Source organism: Panulirus ornatus, chromosome 36 (genome assembly GCF_036320965.1).
Source record: "Panulirus ornatus isolate Po-2019 chromosome 36, ASM3632096v1, whole genome shotgun sequence".
Taxonomy (NCBI): domain Eukaryota; kingdom Metazoa; phylum Arthropoda; class Malacostraca; order Decapoda; family Palinuridae; genus Panulirus; species Panulirus ornatus.
Genome location: NC_092259.1, coordinates 9,789,148 through 9,808,823, shown reverse-complemented (window position 1 = coordinate 9,808,823; position 19,676 = coordinate 9,789,148). Strand labels below are relative to the sequence as shown.

Below are 19,676 nucleotides of genomic sequence, written 5' to 3'. Positions count from 1 at the left end.
GAAAGCTTGCACAGGAACTACTTAGAGCTGTGTGGCAGCCAGCCAGCAACACCTGTGATGCATAAAGCCATGTTTTCTTTCCACTGTGCATGTATATACCCCTGCCACATGGTTAGACATACTGTAATGTTTTACGTTATTATTTTCATTATTGCCACTAGCCGCTGGCACAGGGCAACGTTGGCGTGGGCTCCTACCTCATGTTCACTTCACACAGACTTACTACTATCTACTGTGTTTCCCTATTGTTCATGCCTAGTCTTAACTAATGCTCCTTCCTAATGTTCCTACCTGTTACTTTTGCCTAATATTCGTACTTACTGCTTTAATCTGTTGCTCCTGCCATTTTGCCGAAAGGTAGGGCAAGCGCATAGGGCTCACTATAAGATCTTGTTATGAGGAATGTGTTGTGTTGGTTTTATCAAGCGTTATGTGTGACAGAGAAAGATTGTATATTTATGGACACAATGTTAGCAATCCATGTATGGGTTAGGCAGAAAGAAAAGACAGTTACCTGGATCTGAGTAGTGCTATTTGCCAGTGTATATTTGTGGACACAATGCCAGCAGTCCATTTCTTGGTTAGGCAGAAAGAAAAGACAGATACCTGGATCAGAGTAATGCTGTTTGGCAACCTTTTGAAGTGCTGGCTTGCTATGCTGCTATCAGTTACCCTTTCAATACCCTGGTAGTTAATGTCAGTAATATACCTTGCTTCACTGGCTGTCTACCAGCTACTCCCAATATTTGTAAGCTTAAGTATTCCTATGGTTAAGGCCTGTCAGATTTTGAAAATGGATCTTGTCCTAATTCCAGTGCAGGTGAACCTCACTTTTTCTGGGGGTTTCAAGAAAAGTAACAAAAGCAGTTACTGAGTTGCTAGAAGCCAGAAAGCATCCTTAATTTGGATTTTGCACAGTAACCTGTAGTATCTTTTATTGTATTGCAATTAATCTTGAATGCTTTATTTTATTATTATATGCACTGATAAACTGTGAATTCCCAGTCCTCCCTTATATTTTTACAGTTTATAATGTTTATTTTACAAGGGGGCGTGGTCGTGGTGGCCGAGCAAGTCGAGGTGGACGAGGTAGTCGTGGTGCTCGTGGAGGTAGCAAACCTAAAGGGCCTGAGAACTGCACTCGCGAAGAACTAGACCAGCAGCTAGATGAGTACATGAGCAAGACGAAAACTGCCCTTGACACTGAACTTGACCAGTACATGAAAGATGCTCCTGTGTAAAGGAATACATCACTGAAATAAACTGACATTCTTGTAAGAAATGATATTATTGTGTTGACACTTTGTGACTTGTGAGGATTAGGATGGCTATTTCTCTATAGTCAAAATCATTTCTGGTCTTGCTGCAGGTAGGGATTGAATCTAGATTAATGAATGTCATACACCTGTACAAGTCAGCTCCTATGAAGTCTTTACTTATTTGTTCATTCATCGGCTAGGTACAGTTTGATGGTGTACCAGATATTTAAGTGATTGAATAATTCTATGTATGCATTGGTTTGTCTGCAAGCACTTTGTAGCTAAATAGAAAGTTTATTGGTTTTATATTCTTTCATCTACCTGTGTTCTATAATGACTTTTTTTTACGACCAAAGTAGGATATAGATGATCTCATAGTCGGTTACAGATCTTCCCAAAGATGAGATGGTGTTGCAGACACACGGCTGCTAAGTGTATTTTGAGAATGACCAATTGCAATATTGTCTTAACTTTGTTTTTATGGATGTGTGGATGGGCAGTAATAGGCAGAAGAAAATATGATGACTTGCAGTGTGTACTCCATCTTGAAGATGTTGCTTATACACAAACTGGTTTTAGTAGACATTGCCTAACAGTGATGTTCATTGTATCATATTTCATGGACTTTATGCTAATGTTCTGTAGAATAAATTTGTGATTCAAAATTTTGAGAGCAAACAAAGATGACATTGTATTTTAAAGATATATTTCATTTTTTGCTTTGTCATCTCCGTGCACAGCTTAGTATTACATTTGTATTGTCATGCCCTTATATCATTTACTTTATTAGTTTACTAATAATTGGCCAGTTAAATCTTATTTTCTGTAATTGCCTATTGTATGCATATTTCTGATTACGTAGATAATTGCTTATTGGCATTATACAGAAACAACACTAGTTACAGTTATGATAATCATTTGTTTCATGTGACAGGTGATGAATGTCTTAATAGACAACTAAGTATTTGATACTTGAATTTTGGTGTTTGTCTCCAGTGAATAAAACAACCTGGATCATTGGCATTAAACAAGATAAGATTTTTTTTCTAAATGGTAATCATATTTTATTCAACAGTGTTGGCGTCTCCAGAGTTTGTTTGCAGGGTGTTCGTTAAACTCAGCCTTCATTGAAAGAGTATGGACTTTTCAAAACTTCATTTCATTGCTATAATGAGTGCCATTTGGATATGATGACTTACACCAAGCATATCATTGTAGCAAACACTTACAATACTAACTTGAAATGTGTATGAAAATGGTTCTTGGGTTAGTTATATGTTTTTTAATTTTCTAAGGAATTTGATAATTGTTATGCCAATAATTGAGGTTGCACTGGTTTTTATTGATTTACTGGAGAAGAATACTTTTAGTATTGAACATTCTTTTTCTACAAAGTAAATGGGAAGTTTAAGGAACATAATGATGTAGAGATACATATACAAATTCTTTAACACCTGCATTTATATGAAAACTTGGGATTTTTATATTGATTTAGGGATTTTTTTTTATTGATTTTGCTGGTGATTGTGTTATGGTCCAAATTGGTCATTTATTTTTTTAAGGAGGAAGAAGCCAAGATTTTTTTTTTTTTCAAAGAAGAAGCAGGATGTCATGTACATTTATGTAATGAATGTTGAAAGACTTAAATTTTTGTGAAGAATTGTTGCTGTCTTCATCTGTTGTACTAATAAGGTATTTGTTTTGGTAATTACACTCTTTTAAGATATTTAGATTTTGAAAACCCTTAAGTTAAAAGGTTTTTGAAATGATTTCAATTGACATAATTTGTTTTGGCTATGCAAAGAGGAAATTGTGTGGAGATACAAGGAAGAGGAAGTACAAAATAAATTTAATGAAATAGATGGTCTCTGTTGTCCATGGAACTCCAGTTGTTGGAAAGATGAAGTATCTTGGTTTGATATTTATGTAGAAAATTATACACCAGAATTATTTCAGGGACAAACTTGAAAATACAAAAAAATTTCTGATCTAGGTAATTGTTTTTTTATAACCCATATAGGACTAGGAACTCACTAAAATAGTAATAGTGCAAGGTACACTGTAATATATCAACAAGAAAATTGAAATAGTTTTTTACCTGTCTGTGGGGCTTGGATGTGGTTGGTAGGCTGTGATTTAGGTACAGAATACATGATAGTTGAAATTGGATTTCGCATCCCAAATCCTTTTCTTAGAATCAAGCATATTTCATGTTAGATGATCATATTCAGTCCTTTCACTATGTTTCATCCTCATTACTCTACATCTGCTCGGTTTGTCTTCACTGACTTTTTACATACAGTGGGATAGGGGAGAAGAATACTATCCATGTATTCCCTGCATGTCATAGAAGGTGACTGAGAGGGGCTTGAGCAGGTGGCTGGAAATCCTTCCTTCCTGTATTACTTTCCTAAAGTGGGAAAAGAGCATGGAGCCAAGGGAGGAATTTTCTTTCTGAGGATCTGTCATCTGTTCTTGATGCTACTGTGCTCACACAGGAAATGATGAGCATGTATAATTTTTTGAAATTCAGACTTGATCACTTTCTTGCATTAGCAAGGTAGTGCCAAGAACAGGCATAGGAAGGCCACATCCCCACACATCCATTCTCTGATGGGAAGCATTAGTTCCTGGTGTTATCTTGTTATATGGAAAACGGCAAATAAGTATGGAAAATATTGTGTGCATTGCAAGTGAAAGCTAGAAAATGGATGAGAGCAAATGCGGCCTTTCTTTGGCTATTCCTGGCACTACCTCAATAAGGTGGGAATTGCCAAGCATGTATGAAAAATGAAATATATTTTTTTTCTTACTTGATTGCCATTTTCCTTTTAGCAAGGTAGTGCCAGGAAGAGAAGAAAGGCTGAATCAGCTCACATCCTTACTTTGTCATGTAATGCACTGAAACCACAGCTCCCTGTTCACAACCGGACCCTATATACCTTTCCTTGGTATGTATTAGCAGGTGGAAATGGTTGATGAGGAATGGGAAGTATTTAGGAGAGCAGTGCTGGCATGTGTGAGAGAAGCAAATGGCATAAGGAAGGTGGAAGAAATGCAGATCATTAAGGGTAGGGAATGGTGGGATGTGGAAGTAAAGTTGGTTGTGAAAGAGAAAAGTGAGGTTTATGAACAGAACTTACAGGGAATGAGTACAAGTGATTGGGAAATTTAATAAGTGGAAGAAGATCAAGAGGTTGGTGTAGGGGTTGAAAAAGAGGTCAAATGAGAGTTAGGATGTGTCAGTAAACTTCAGGGAGAGTAAGAAGTTTTGGGATGAGGTTAATAGTGTGAGCAAGATAAAATTACTAATGGGAACAACAGTGAAGGTGGCAAATGGGAAGTGGCAACAGGTTGTGATGAGATGGAGTGGACATTTCGAGAGATTGTTGAACAGATTAGGAAAGGCTTTATTTGCTTATATCCACTCAAGCTGTCATGTGTAAAACACTGCAACCACATCCCCCTATCCACCACCAGGCCCCACAGACCTTTGATTTTTCTGTTGCTTCATATGCCCTGTTTCAGTCCATTGACTGTATATTACCTTCTACATACCCCATCACTCCAGTTCACTCAGTCCTGTGCACACCTTTCCCCTTCCTGTATGTTTGTACCCCAAGAACTCGAAATACTTTTCTTTCCATCCTTCCTTCAATAATTTGGTCTTCCTTTTATCCTTGTTCCCTCAACTTTTGACATGTATGTCCACTTTATAAACCTCTCTTCACTCATTCACCCCATATGTCCAAGCCATTTCAGCACACTCCTTAGTTTTCTCAACCCTTAATGGGCCAGTGGCAGAGGGCAACACCAGCACAGTGTGTCCAGAGGGTCCTACCTAACGTTCCTACATCCTACTTCAATCTAATGCTTGCATCTAAATGTTCCTTCATACTACTTCAGCCTAATGCTCCTGTCTAATGTGAGTAAATGTATGTTTATTGGCACACCTCCCATTTACATTATTATTAATTATTAAATTGGACCAACTCACACCACATGTTCTCCTCAAACATTTCATTTACAACACATCTACCCTCTTTCACACATCCTTATTTGTAGCCTGTGCCTCTCATCCAGTCAGTATTGCCAGGACTTATGTACTGTGTAAATGCCTAATTTTGCCCCTTCACCCACCCTGTGACTCATTTCTACTTCCATGGTTCCATTCACTGCCATGTTTACTCACAAGTACCTAAAACACTTGAGTCCCTGCAAATTTTGTCCATTTAAACTCGCAGTCCAACTTACCTTTCCCTCTGCCCAGATAATCCTAATAATCATGTTCATATTCATATTTACTCTCAACTTCCTCCTCTGGCACCTTCTCCTATACCAGGTTCTTTACTTTTCACTTGTATCTGCCACCAGTACTGTGTTATCAGCAAACAACTGACTTATTTCCCAGGCCCCCTCACCTCTTCTATCCATAAGCCTTGCTTAAATTTTTTGATTTTTCTGTTTTATCACTATTTTTTAGGCTGAACATTTTTAAGTGTTTAAGTAGTAGTGTATCATGTCTTAGTCCTCAAGTGCCAAAATTGTGACATAAAAGAAAAGATCTCCAGGCATATGTGGGAAATAGTGCTTGTGTTTGTGGGAACATGGAAATTTCTTGTTAACCTAAAGTATGAGGCAGTGTTTTTTCTGTGTTATCTCATTGTTTCAAATAGAATCTTTTTTGTAACTATTCCTATTGTAGTTCTGAAAAGTGATATGAATTGACTTAAGAAAAATATATACTTGTTCAGGCTATTTAAGGTGAGGAAACAGTGTGACTGCCCTGAAGAATAAATAGCTTAGTCATTGCTCATAAGGGCAAAGGTACAGTAACCACCTTTCAGGTCATTACTAAACCTTATTTTCTGTAATATTGGATGTCTTTTTACTGTTCCAGTATGCTGGCAGGTCAACGGTGTTCTGTGTGCTGTGGGAAGTTTTACTTTAAATGTATGATGGCTTTGATTTGCAGGATGCACATGGACAGATGGACTCTGGAGGAAAAGCTAACTGCAGCTACTGGTAGAATAACTGCTCTTGCTCTCAGGTTAGATGTCCTTCAGGATATTATTTAATCCAGCATGCTGAAAGCATCAGGAAGTGAGCCATCAACATTGGGAAGCAGCTGTGTGGGTGTTGAGACATACTGAAGTAATTCATCTTTCACTCAGAAAAGCCAACCCTTACAGGTGGTGCAATGAGATACTAAACCCCTTAAATGGATGATAGCAAGGATAATGAACACAGGGTTAGGCTCTTTGGCAACTCTTTGATCTATGGACAGCTGGACAAACTCTGCCATGAAGTCTTCACATCACAGATGTTTTATTTTTCAGGTGCCAGGGTAGTTGACGATGTTAACGCTGTGTAGGAGTTATGTTGTTACACTAATAATGTAATTATTTGGCCTGTAGGTAATGATATGCTGAAAGAAAGAACAAAGGAGGTATTGTACAGATATCCCCACCTCATTCGACATTTTTGAAATAAGAAAAATTATATTATTGATGTAGTTGTTCTTCCCAGGATTGGCACTAGGAATGCCTTCTTTAGTAAGGCATTCAGTCTGAATGATTGATTAATAAACTTTTTTCAGGAGGGGGTTGAAGTCATGGACTTGTGGCAGCATTTCAACAATTAGTCTGATATGTTATGAAAGATAAACTATGCTTCATTGAATTGGAGTGAGTCTACATGTGCATTTTGGTAAAAAAAAAAAAATGCTCTCCATGTGGAGCAGAACCCTTCTTTCTCGTAAAACGTTTTGAAATAGGTCTCTCTCTCTCTCTCTCTCTCTCTCTCTCTCTCTCTCTCTCTCTCTCTCTCTCTCTCTCTCTCTCTCTCTCTCAACAACATTTAAGTGAGAATATGTTATGGTTTTCATATTTGAAGCTTGGTTAGATGTCAAATATATAGATTTCCTCACCATATATGCAGTTCCAGGGTACGCTCTGCTTAATAGTGATATGGGAAATAAAGAAGGTAGTGGTGTTTTTCTCTGTTGAAATTCATCTTAATCCTGTAATGAAAAATGTATCGGTCTGTATGTTGACTTTTGTTTAGAAAATAAAGGGAAGCTTCATAAGAATAACCATAAGACAAGTATTTAACCACAATCAGTAAAGGTAGATTGAAAGATCTTATGATATGTTAGCGGAAATTTATGAACATGATTTTGTCATTGAAGAAATTTTAAATGTATCAATCTAAATGGAGGGGATCCCTTTGCAGTAGCTCCAGGTGCAGACTTTACCTAAATTTGCTTGATAGTGCCCAATCCAATTAGTCAAGAAACCCTCTTGTGACAAGGCTGTATTAGATTTAGTTCGAGCTGCAAATGAAGATCTCATTTATGTTGTTGAGGTTGAAGAAAAGTTTGGTACAAGCGATCACCAACAAGTTACATTACAAGTCACTTTCAACACTTCATGTTATGTTTTTCAAAAAAATACCAAATTTAAAACTTGCAGATTTTAATGATCTTTTTATTACTTCACAGACAAATTTGGAATGGTATTGTCATTGAAAATGACATGGATATAGCTTGGAAGAACTTTAAAAAGCAGTAGAAGCACCTTGTGTGCCGATGCTTAATAAAAGGCCATTTTCTAAAATTAGCTAAGGTGGTAGAATGATGAAATAAAGAAATGCCTGTTGTCCAAGAAAGTCTCTCCTAAGAACTGAGCTGAAAGACACCACTGACCAATATGTGACTCAGCAGCTTGTCGAGTATTGCATGGTCTAACTAGTGGTGTAGTCACACAAGCAGCCAGCTCTCAGGAGCAAAAATTGAACCAACATTGCAACATAGTGCAAAAAGGGTCATTTTTGAAAGTTATCCTGGGACAGTTTGTAAGGCAAACTGCTTTTGACTAAACTCTGTCAAGTAAGGATGCAGAGCTAGAACCACCCTAAGTGTGAGAGCAGTACTCCATACAAGGATGAATCAATGGTTAGATGTAACAAGTGATGTGCCATTAAGTGTTATAGAAACATGAATATTGTGCCATTAATGAGCACATTTGACAAGGTTCAGTAAAACTGCTGGCTACTGGTTTCTGTGAACGTGATGGGAAATGACTGATAGCACCCTGTTGCCCATAGAAGTGAAATAAGGGTATTCATTTGCCTGTAAGTGAATATGTAGGTAGTTGTTGGTAGGCAGCCAACAACCAGGGAGATATATTAGCAGTACTACCTTCCTGGGTATTGGGAGGGTTAATGATGGCTGTGTAGTGAGCCAGCACTTCTTTGGTTGTTAAGTTGCAATCCTCTGACCCAGGTACAAGTTGAACCTCTTCCATCTGGCAACCTTGGGACCTGGCCATTACTGGACCACAGAAATTGACCCCAAAGGGAACCCCTTTGTGGACATATTCTTGACCCCTAGTCTTGCCAGCTCATTCCACATACGTATTGCTGTGTTGTCAAATGTAGAACAAAGCCTAGAATAGAAAATGGTACAACCTTTGAATCTCAAATGAGGTTTTTATGCTTACATCATCAGAAGTACCCCCAGATGAAGACTCCTCAATGTCTTGAGCAAAGGTTTTTCATGGAATACATTGCCCAAATGGGGCAGATTCATTAGGATTATACACTTGTTCTGGGGCTAAGTTTTCTGCTGCCACTAACTGCGCCAATTCATCCACAAACTTTGCTACAGCTTTGTGATTAGTTGTTAATGTAACGCATGATTATAGGTTGGTAGTTGGCTTTGGTCGACTTATTACTATTGTTGTTTTATTCTTATCGTCAAGGTAGCCAGCCCGCGCTGTGTCATTCCAAACCAGGCAGCCAGCTCGTAAGCTCTTTCTCGTCCTGTACATATTGCTGTCGGTTATTGGATAGAGAATTGGCATTTTTATTGATTTTTTAATACAACCTTACACTACAAGCTTCCATTTCAGCACTGTGCTTTTCTTCATACACACAATGTGCTGAAATTTTATGTCTCCACTTAAACTTGTGTAACCATCGCTCCAAATATTCTCAGTCATTGTCTACCACTAATTCTTTATAAAAATCTTTGGCCTGCTCGATAAGGATCTCCCTGGATATGCTTACATATTCATTATGTCAGACCTTAAACCATTTTGCAAGTGCACTGTCCAGTTCTATACTCCTGGCACCTTTCAAAGTTTTCCTAAACTTTAAACTTTCCTGGCTTTGATTTTCAGCAAAAAACTTAATATATTAAATTACCAGGACTCTTAATTAGCTCTGCTGCAATGTGAATAGACTTTGACTCCTTGTTGCTACTAACAGTGCATCTCTGGTGGCAGATTCACAAACTAATGGCAGCAGATTCAAAGCGCGCCAGACCATGGGAGTTACTGGACCATTGAGCGACGGATTAGAGAGGTGCAACCTTGCTCTTGTTCACATTTACTCTCAGCTTTCTTCTTTCACACACTTTACCAAACTCAGTCACCCGAATCAGCCACCAGCGCTGTATCATCAGTGAACAGCAACTGACACTTCTCAAGCCCTCTCATCCACAACACACCGCATACTTGCCCCTCTCTCCAAAATCTTGCATTCACCTCCCTAACAACCCCATCCATAAACATATTAAACAACCATGGAGACATCACGCACCCCTGCCGCAAACTGAAATTCACTGGGAACCAATCACTTTCCTTTCTTCCTACTCGTACACTTGCCTTACATCCTCGATAAAAACTTTTCACTGCTTCTAGCAACCTACATCCCACACCATATACTCTTAACACCTTCCACAGAGCATCTCTATCAACTCTTATCATATGCCATCTCCAGATCCATAAATGCTACATACAAATCCATTTGTTTTTCTAAGTATTTCTCACATACATTCTTCAAAGCAAACACCTGAGCCACACATCCTCTACCACTTCTGAAACCACACTGCTCTTCCCCAATCTGATGCTCTGTACATGCCTTCACCCTCTCAATCAATGCCCTCCTATTTAATTACCCAGGAATACTGAACAAACTTATACCTCTGTAATTTGAACACTCACCTTTATCCCCTTTGCCTTTGTACGTTGGCGTTATGCATGCACTCCGCCAATCCTCTGCCACTTCACCATGAACCATACATACATTGAATATCCTCATCAACCAGTCAACAACTGAGTCACCCCTTTTTTTTAATAAATTCCACTGCAATACCATTCAAACCTGCCACCTTGCCGGCTTCATCTTCCACAAAGCTTTCAATACCTCTTCTCTGTTTATCAAATCATTCTCCCTTACCCTCTCACTTCACGCACCACCTTGACCAAAACACCCTATATCTGCCACTCTATCATCAAACACATTCAACAAACCTTCAAAATACTCACTTCATCTCCTCCTCACTTCACCACTACTTGTCATTACCTCCCCGTTAGCCCCCTCCTCCAATGTTCCCATTTGTTCTCTTGTCTTATGCACTTTATTTACCTTCTCCCAAAACATCTTTTTATTCTCCCTAAAATTTAACGATACTCTCTCACCCCAACTCTCATTTGTCCTCTTTTTCACCTCTTGCACCTTTCTCTTGACCTCTTGTCTCTTTCTTTCATACATCTCCCAGTCATTTGCACTATTTCCATGCAAAAATTGTCCAAGTGCCTCTCTCTTCTCTTTTACTAACAATCTTACTTCATCCCAACACTCACTACCCTTTCAAATCTGCCCATCGCCCACCTTTCTCATGCCACATGCATCTTTTGCACAAGCCATCACTGCTTCCTTAAATACATCCCATTCCTTCCCCACTCCCCTTACATCATTTGTTCTCACCTTTTTCCATTCTGCACTCAATTTTTCCTGGTACTTCCTTACACAAGTCGCCTTTCCAAGCTCACTGTCACCACTCTCTTCACCCCAACATTCTTCTTTTCTGGAAACCTCTACAAATCTTCATCTTTTCCTCCACAAGATAATGATCAGACATCCCTCCAGTTGCCCCTCTCAGCACATTAACATCCAAGTCTTTCTTTCACGTGCCTATCAATTAACACATAATCCAATAACGCTCTCTGGCCATCTCTCCGACTTACATACATATACTTATGTTATCTCTCTTTTTAAACCAGGTATTCCCAATCACCAGTCCTTTTTCAGCACACAAATCTACAAGCTCTTCACCATTTCCGTTTACAACACTGAACACCCCATGTACACCATTTATTCCCTCAACTGCCACATTACTCACCTTTGCATTCAAATCACCCATCAATATAACCTGCTGACACACTCACTCAGCTGCTCCCAAAACACTTGCCTGTCATGATCTTTCTTCTCATGACCAGTTGCATAGGCACCAATAATCACCCATCTCTCTCCATCCACTTTCAGTTTTACCCATATCCATCTAGAGTTTACTTTGTTACTCTTATCACATACTCCCACAACTCCTGTTATACAAGGAGGGAAGGGTTTCTAATCCCCCACTCTTGTCCCCTTTAGTTGTCTTCTACAACACACGAGGAATGCATGGGAAGTATTCTTTCTCCCGTCCCCAGGGATATATATATATATGCGGGGGGGAGGGGGTTTTCATTTCATGTGTGGTGGAGTGGTGACGGGAATGAATAAGGGTAGACAGTATGAATTATGTACATGTGTATATATGTATATGTCTGTGTGTGTATATATAGGTATACGTTGAGATGTATAGGTATGTATATGTGCTTGTGTGGACGTGTATGTATATGCATGTGTATGTGGGTGGGTTGGGCCTTTCTTTCATCTGTTTCCTTGCGCTACCTCGCTAATGCGGGAGACAGTGGCAAAGTATAATAGATAAAATATAAATAAGTGTATATATATATATATATATATATATATATATATATATATATATATATATGGGTTTCTAGGTTCCACTTGCTTGAGGTTACACTGCGAGTAAAAAGTCACCTTTTATATATTTTGTATATACAGGGCTCATACATTAGGGTCATGTCCTAGAAAAATACGACTCTTTAGTGATATGATGTATTAATGGTAATTTTCCTCCCATAAGAAATACTGTAATTAAGATGCATCCTTGACACATATCCAGCTTCACATAACTTACATATATGTACAGAAAATCCATAAAAACTTTACATATGTATCACACAAACAATAAAAAGTAATGAAAATGAGTGGTTTTTTTATTCCTCGAAATGGACTCCTCAGACTATTGGGGCTGATTGGTGTAAGTGGTATGGTGAAAGTTTGCTGGAGAAGGATGGAGACAAATGTGAAGGGTCATCCAATGCCATCTCTTCATCCAAAGTCAGTTCGACGAGGCTTTGTAACTATTGTAGGAGTGGCCTTCTCCTCTTGTAGACCTGAAGGTCCTGCTTTAGAACACGGCCAGTACAGAGTAAGTTCTCTCTCTTTCCTCGTAAAGAAAGACTCAGCTTTGTCTGCATGCCACCACAAATCTTGGCCTTTAAATCTCTCAGAAGCACGAGACAAGCTATCAATAATGACGTATGCAACCTTGGCAGAACATGCACATATACATATCTATACATTTCAACATATACATATATATACGTACACAGACATATACATACTTACACATGTACATAATTCATACTGTCTGCCCTTATTAATTCCTGTCTTCGCCCCGCCTTACATGAAATGACAACTCCCTCCCCCAGCATGCGCACAAGGTAGCGGTAGCGCCAGGAAAAGATAACAAAGGCCACATTCGTTCACACTGTCTCTAGCTGTCATGTATAATGCACCGAAACCCCAGCTCCCTTTCCACATCTAGGCCCCACAAAACTTTCCATGGTTTACCCCAGATGCTTCACATGTCCTGGTTCAATCCATTGACAGCACGTCGACCCCGGTACACCACATTGTTCCAGTTCACTCTATTCCTTGCACGCCTTTCACCCTCCTGCATGTTCAGGCCCCGATCGCTCAAAATCTTTTTCACTCCATCCTTCCACCTCCAATTTGGTTTCCCACTTCTCGCTCCCTCCACCTCAGACATGCATATCCTCTTTGTGAAATCTTTCCTGACTCATTCTCTCCATGTGACCAAACCATTTCAATGCACCCTCTTCTGCTCTCTCAACTACACTCTTTTATTACCAAACATCTCTCTTAACATATATATATATATATATATATATATATATATATATATATATATATATATATATATATTCCTTATTCCTTTCTTTCCATACCATTTGCCATTTCCCGCATTAGCGAGGTAGCGTTAAGAACAGAGGACTGGGCCTTTGAGGGAATATCCTCATATGGCCCCCTTCTCTCTTCCTTCTTTTGGAAAATTTAAAAGAAAAAAAAAAATATATATATATATATATATATATATATATATATATATATATATATGGTTGAGAGAGCGGAAGTGGCTTTGTTGAAATAGTTTGGACTCGTGAGGAGGATTGGCGGGGAGGATGTACGTGTCGGGGATGGAGGGGGCGGGGAGAGGTGGGAGACCGGGTTGGGGGGGGAAGGATGGAGTGAAAGGGATTTTGAGTTATCGGGGCCTGAACATGCGGGAGGGTGGGGGGCGTGCGGGGAGTGGAGTGAGTTGGAGCGATGTGGTGTGCTGGGGTCGACGTGGTGTCAGTGGACTGAGCTGGGGCGTTTGGGGTGAGCCATGGAAAGTTCTGTGGGGCCTGGATGTGGAAGGGGAGCTGTGGTTTCGGTGCATTGTTGCATGACAGCTAGAGACTGAGTGTGGACGAATAGGGCCTTTGTTGTCTTTTCCTAGCACTACCTCACACACATGAGGGGGAAGGATGTTGTTATTCCATGTGTGGCGGGGTGGCAATGGGAATGAATGGGGGCAGACGGTGTGAATTGTGTGCATGGGTATATGTGTATATGTCTGTGTGTGTGTGTGTGTGTGTGTATGTGTGCGTTGAGATGTATAGGTGTGTGTGTGTGGACGTGTGTGTGTGTGCATGTGTGTGTGGATGGGTTGGGCCGTTCTTTCGTCTGTTTCCTTGCGCTGCCTCGCTGGCGCGGGGTATGGCGGCGGAGCGGAGTGAATAAATAGATAAATATATATAGGGGAGAAAGAATATATATATATATATATATTCTTTTCTTTTAAACTATCCGCCATTTCCCGCATTAGCGAGGTAGCGTTAAGAACAGAGGACTGGGCCTTTGTGGAATATCCTCACCTGGCCCCCCTCTGTTCCTTCTTTTGGAAAATTAAAAAAAAAGAAAAAAAAACGAGAGGGGAGGATTTCCAGCCTCCTGCTCCCTCCCCTTTTAGTTGCCTTCTACGACACGTGGGGAATACGTAGGAAGTATTCTTCATCCCCTATCCCCAGGGATATATATATATATATATATATATATATATATATATATATATATATATATATATATATTTTTTTTTTTCATACTATTCGCCATTTCCCACGATAACGAGGTAGCGTTAAGAACAGAGGACTGGGCCTTTGGGGGAATATCCTCACCTGGCCCCCTTCTCTGTTCCTTCTTTTGGAAAATTAAAAAAAAAAGAAAAAAAAAAACGAGAGGGGAGGATTTCCAGCCCCCCGCTCCCTTCCCTTTTAGTCGCCTTCTACGACACGCAGGGAATACGTGGGAAGTATTCTTTCTCCCCTATCCCCAGGGATAATATATATATATATATATATATATATATATATATATATATATATATATATATATATAACAACCCCCTCCCCCCTCATGTGTGTGAGGTAGCGCTAGGAAAACAACAAAGACACCATTCGTTCACACTCAGTCTCTAGTTGTCTTGTAATAATGCACTGAAACCACAGCTCCCTTTCCACATCCAGGCCCCACAGAACTTTCAATGGTTTACCCCAGACGCTTCACATGCCCTGATTCAATCCATTAACAGCACGTTGACCCTGGTATACCACATCATTCCAATTCACTCTATTCCTTGCATGCCTTTCACCCTCCTGCATGTTCAGGCCCCGATCACTCAAAATCTTTTTCACTCCATCTTTCCACCTCCAATTTGGTCTCCCACTTCTCGTTTCCTCCACCTCTGACACATATATCCTTTTGGCCAATCTTTCCTCACTCATTCTCTCCATGTGACCAAACCATTTCAAAACACCCTCTTCTGCTCTCTCAACCACACTCTTTTTATTACCACACATCTCTCTTACCCTATTATTACTTGCTCGATCAAACCACCTTACGCCACATATTGTCCTCAAACATCTCATTTCCAGCACATCCACCCTTCTGCACACAACTCTATCCATAGCCCACGCCTACTATACAATATTGTTGGAACCACTATTCCTTCAAACATACCCATTTTTGCTTTCCGAGATAATGTTCTTGACTTCCACACATTCTTCAACGCTCCCAGAATTTTCGCCCCTTCCCCCACCCGATGATTCTCTTCCGCTTCCATAGTTCCATCTGCTGCCAAATCCACTCCCAGATATCTAAAACACTTCACTTCCTCCAGTTTTTCTCTATTCAAACTTACCTCCCAATTGACTTGACCCTCAACCCTGCTGTACCTAATAACCTTGCTCTTATTCACATTTACTCTCAACTTTCTTCTTTCACACACTTTACCAAACTCAGTCACCAGCTTCTGCAGTTTCTCACATGAATCAGCCACCAGTGCTGTATCATCAGCGAACAGCTGACTCACTTCCCAAGCTCTCTCATCCACAACAGACTGCATACTTGCCCCTCTTTCCAAAACCCTTGCATTCACCTCCCTAACAACCCCATCCATAAACAAATTAAACAACCATGGAGACATCTCACGCCCCTGCTGCAAACCTACATTCACTGAGAACCAATCACTTTCCTCTCTTCCTACATATACACATGCCTTACATCCTCGATAAAAACTTTTCACTGCTTCCAACAACTTGCCTCCCACACCATATATTCTTAATACCTTCCACAGAGCATCTCTCTCTCTCTCCCTATCTCTCTCTCTATGTATATATTTTTTTTTTTTTTTTTTTGCCGCTGTCTCCCGCGTTTGCGAGGTAGCGCAAGGAAACAGACGAAAGAAATGGCCCTACCCACCCCCATACACATGTATATACATACGTCCACACACGCATACATACCTACACAGCTTTCCATGGTTTACCCCAGACGCTTCACATGCCCTGATTCAATCCACTGACAGCACGTCAACCCCGGTATACCACATCGATCCAATTCACTCTATTCCTTGCCCTCCTTTCACCCTCCTGCATGTTCAGGCCCCGATCACACAAAATCTTTTTCACTCCATCTTTCCACCTCCAATTTGGTCTCCCACTTCTCCTCGTTCCCTCCACCTCCGACACATATATCCTCTTGGTCAATCTTTCCTCGCTCATTCTCTCCATGTGCCCAAACCATTTCAAAACACCCTCTTCTGCTCTCTCAACCACGCTCTTTTTATTTCCACACATCTCTCTTACCCTTACGTTACTTACTCGATCAAACCACCTCACACCACACATTGTCCTCAAACATCTCACTTCCAGCACATCCACCCTTCCTGCGCACAACTCTATCCATAGCCCACGCCTCACAACCATACAATCATTGTTGGAACCACTATTCCTTCAAACATACCCATTTTTGCTTTCAGAGATAATGTTCTTGACTTCCACACATTCTTCAACGCTCCCAGAATTTTCGCCCCTTCCCCCACCCGATGATTCCTCTTCCGCTTCCATGTTCCATCTGCTGCCAAATCCACTCCCAGATATCTAAAACACTTACTTCCTCCAGTTTTTCTCCTATTCAAACTTACCTCCCAATTGACTTGACCCTCAACCCTGCTGTACCTAATAACCTTGCTCTTATTCACATTTACTCTCAACTTTCTTCTTTCACACACTTTACCAAACTCAGTCACCAGCTTCTGCAGTTTCTCACATGAATCAGCCACCAGTGCTGTATCATCAGCGAACACAGCTGACTCACTTCCCAAGCTCTCTCATCCACAACAGACTGCATACTTGCCCCTCTTTCCAAAACCCTTGCATTCACCTCCCTAACAACCCCATCCATAAACAAATTAAACAACCATGGAGACATCTCACGCCCCTGCTGCAAACCTACATTCACTGAGAACCAATCACTTTCCTCTCTTCCTACATATACACATGCCTTACATCCTCGATAAAAACTTTTCACTGCTTCCAACAACTTGCCTCCCACACCATATATTCTTAATACCTTCCACAGAGCATCTCTCTCTCTCTCCCTATCTCTCTCTCTATGTATATATTTTTTTTTTTTTTTTTTTTGCCGCTGTCTCCCGCGTTTGCGAGGTAGCGCAAGGAAACAGACGAAAGAAATGGCCCTACCCACCCCCATACACATGTATATACATACGTCCACACACGCATACATACCTACACAGCTTTCCATGGTTTACCCCAGACGCTTCACATGCCCTGATTCAATCCACTGACAGCACGTCAACCCCGGTATACCACATCGATCCAATTCACTCTATTCCTTGCCCTCCTTTCACCCTCCTGCATGTTCAGGCCCCGATCACACAAAATCTTTTTCACTCCATCTTTCCACCTCCAATTTGGTCTCCCACTTCTCCTCGTTCCCTCCACCTCCGACACATATATCCTCTTGGTCAATCTTTCCTCGCTCATTCTCTCCATGTGCCCAAACCATTTCAAAACACCCTCTTCTGCTCTCTCAACCACGCTCTTTTTATTTCCACACATCTCTCTTACCCTTACGTTACTTACTCGATCAAACCACCTCACACCACACATTGTCCTCAAACATCTCACTTCCAGCACATCCACCCTCCTGCGCACAACTCTATCCATAGCCCATGCCTCACAACCATACAACATTGTTGGAACCACTGTTCCTTCAAACATACCCATTTTTGCTTTCAGAGATAATGTTCTTGACTTCCACACATTCTTCAAGGCTCCCAGGAATTTCGCCCCCTCCCCCACCCTATGATCCACTTCCGCTTCCATGGTTCCATCCGCTGCCAGATCCACTCCCAGATATCTAAAACACTTTACTTCCTCCAGTTTTTCTCCATTCAAACTTACCTCCCAATTGACTTGACCCTCAACCCTACTGTACCTAATAACCTTGCTCTTATTCACATTTACTCTTAACTTTCTTCTTTCACACACTTTACCAAACTCAGTCACCAGCTTCAGCAGTTTCTCACATGAATCAGCCACCAGCGCTGTATCATCAGCGAACAACAACTGACTCACTTCCCAAGCTCTCTCATCCACAACAGACTTCATACTTGCCCCTCTTTCCAAAACTCATGCATTTACCTCCCTAACAACCCCATCCATAAACAAATTAAACAACCATGGAGACATCACACACCCCTGCCGCAAACCTACATTTACTGAGAACCAATGACTTTCCTCTCTTCCTACACGTACACATGCCTTACATCCTCAATAAAAACTTTTCACTGCTTCTAACAACTTGCCTCCCACACCATATATTCTTAATACCTTCCACAGAGCATCTCTATCAACTCTATCATATGCCTTCTCCAGATCCATAAATGCTACATACAAATCCATTTGCTTTTCTAAGTATTTCTCAAATACATTCTTCAAAGCAAACACCTGATCCACACATCCTCTACCACTTCTGAAACCACACTGCTCTTCCCCAATCTGATGCTCTGTACATATATATATATATATATATATATATATATATATATATATATATATATATATATATATATATATATTTATGTATATTAAATGGTTGTTTAATTTTTTTTATGTATGGGGTGGTTAGGGAGGTAAATGCAAGAGTTTTGGAGAGGGGCGAGTATGCAGTATGTTGGGGATGAGGTGGCTTGAAAGTGAGTCATTTATTGTTCACTGATGATACAGCTCTCGTAGCTGATTCAAGTGTGGAACTGCAGAAGTTGGTGACTTAGTTTGGAAAGGTGTGTGAAAGGGCAAGGGTTCTGGGAGTGTTGAAAAATGTGTGGAAGGTGAGAATGTTATCTCGAAGAACAAAAATGGATATGTTTGAAGGATTAGTGGTTCCAACAATGTTATACGGTTGCGAGGCATGGAATAGATAGGGTTGCATGGAGGAGGATGGATGTGTTGGAAATGAGATGTTTGAGGACAATATGTGGTGTGAAGTGGTTTGATCAAGTAAGTGATGAAGGGGTAAGAGAGATGTGCAGTAATAAAAGAGTGTAGTTGAGACAGCAGAAGAGGTTGCATTGAAATGGTTTGGTCACATGGAGAGAATGAGTCAGGAAAGATTTCACAAAGAGGATATATGTGTCAGAGGTGGAGGGAATGAGAAGTGGGAGACCAAATTGGAGGTGGAAGGATGGAGTGAAAAAGATTTTGAGCGATTGGGACCTGAACATACAGGAGGGTGAAAGGCATGCAAAGAATAGGTTGAATTGGAATATGATATACTGGGGTT

The 19,676-nt window shown here is 40.4% G+C and overlaps 1 protein-coding gene across 3 annotated transcripts in view; it reads left to right on the top strand.

The window, feature by feature from the left end:
• The window catches only part of LOC139760323 (uncharacterized), a 49,023-nt gene that overhangs the window by 24,354 nt on the left and 4,993 nt on the right, over positions 1-19,676 (top strand). Inside the window, exons 6-7 of one of the 3 annotated variants that reach the window (XM_071683334.1) lie at positions 1,049-1,274; positions 9,548-12,382. In XM_071683334.1, the coding sequence (XP_071539435.1) occupies positions 1,049-1,241 (193 nt within the window). In that variant the 3' untranslated portion in view covers positions 1,242-1,274; positions 9,548-12,382. Of the gene's footprint in view, positions 1-1,048; positions 7,107-9,547; positions 12,383-19,676 lie in introns of those variants that run through there. The other 2 variants (XM_071683333.1, XM_071683332.1) reach the window with 2 other exon arrangements.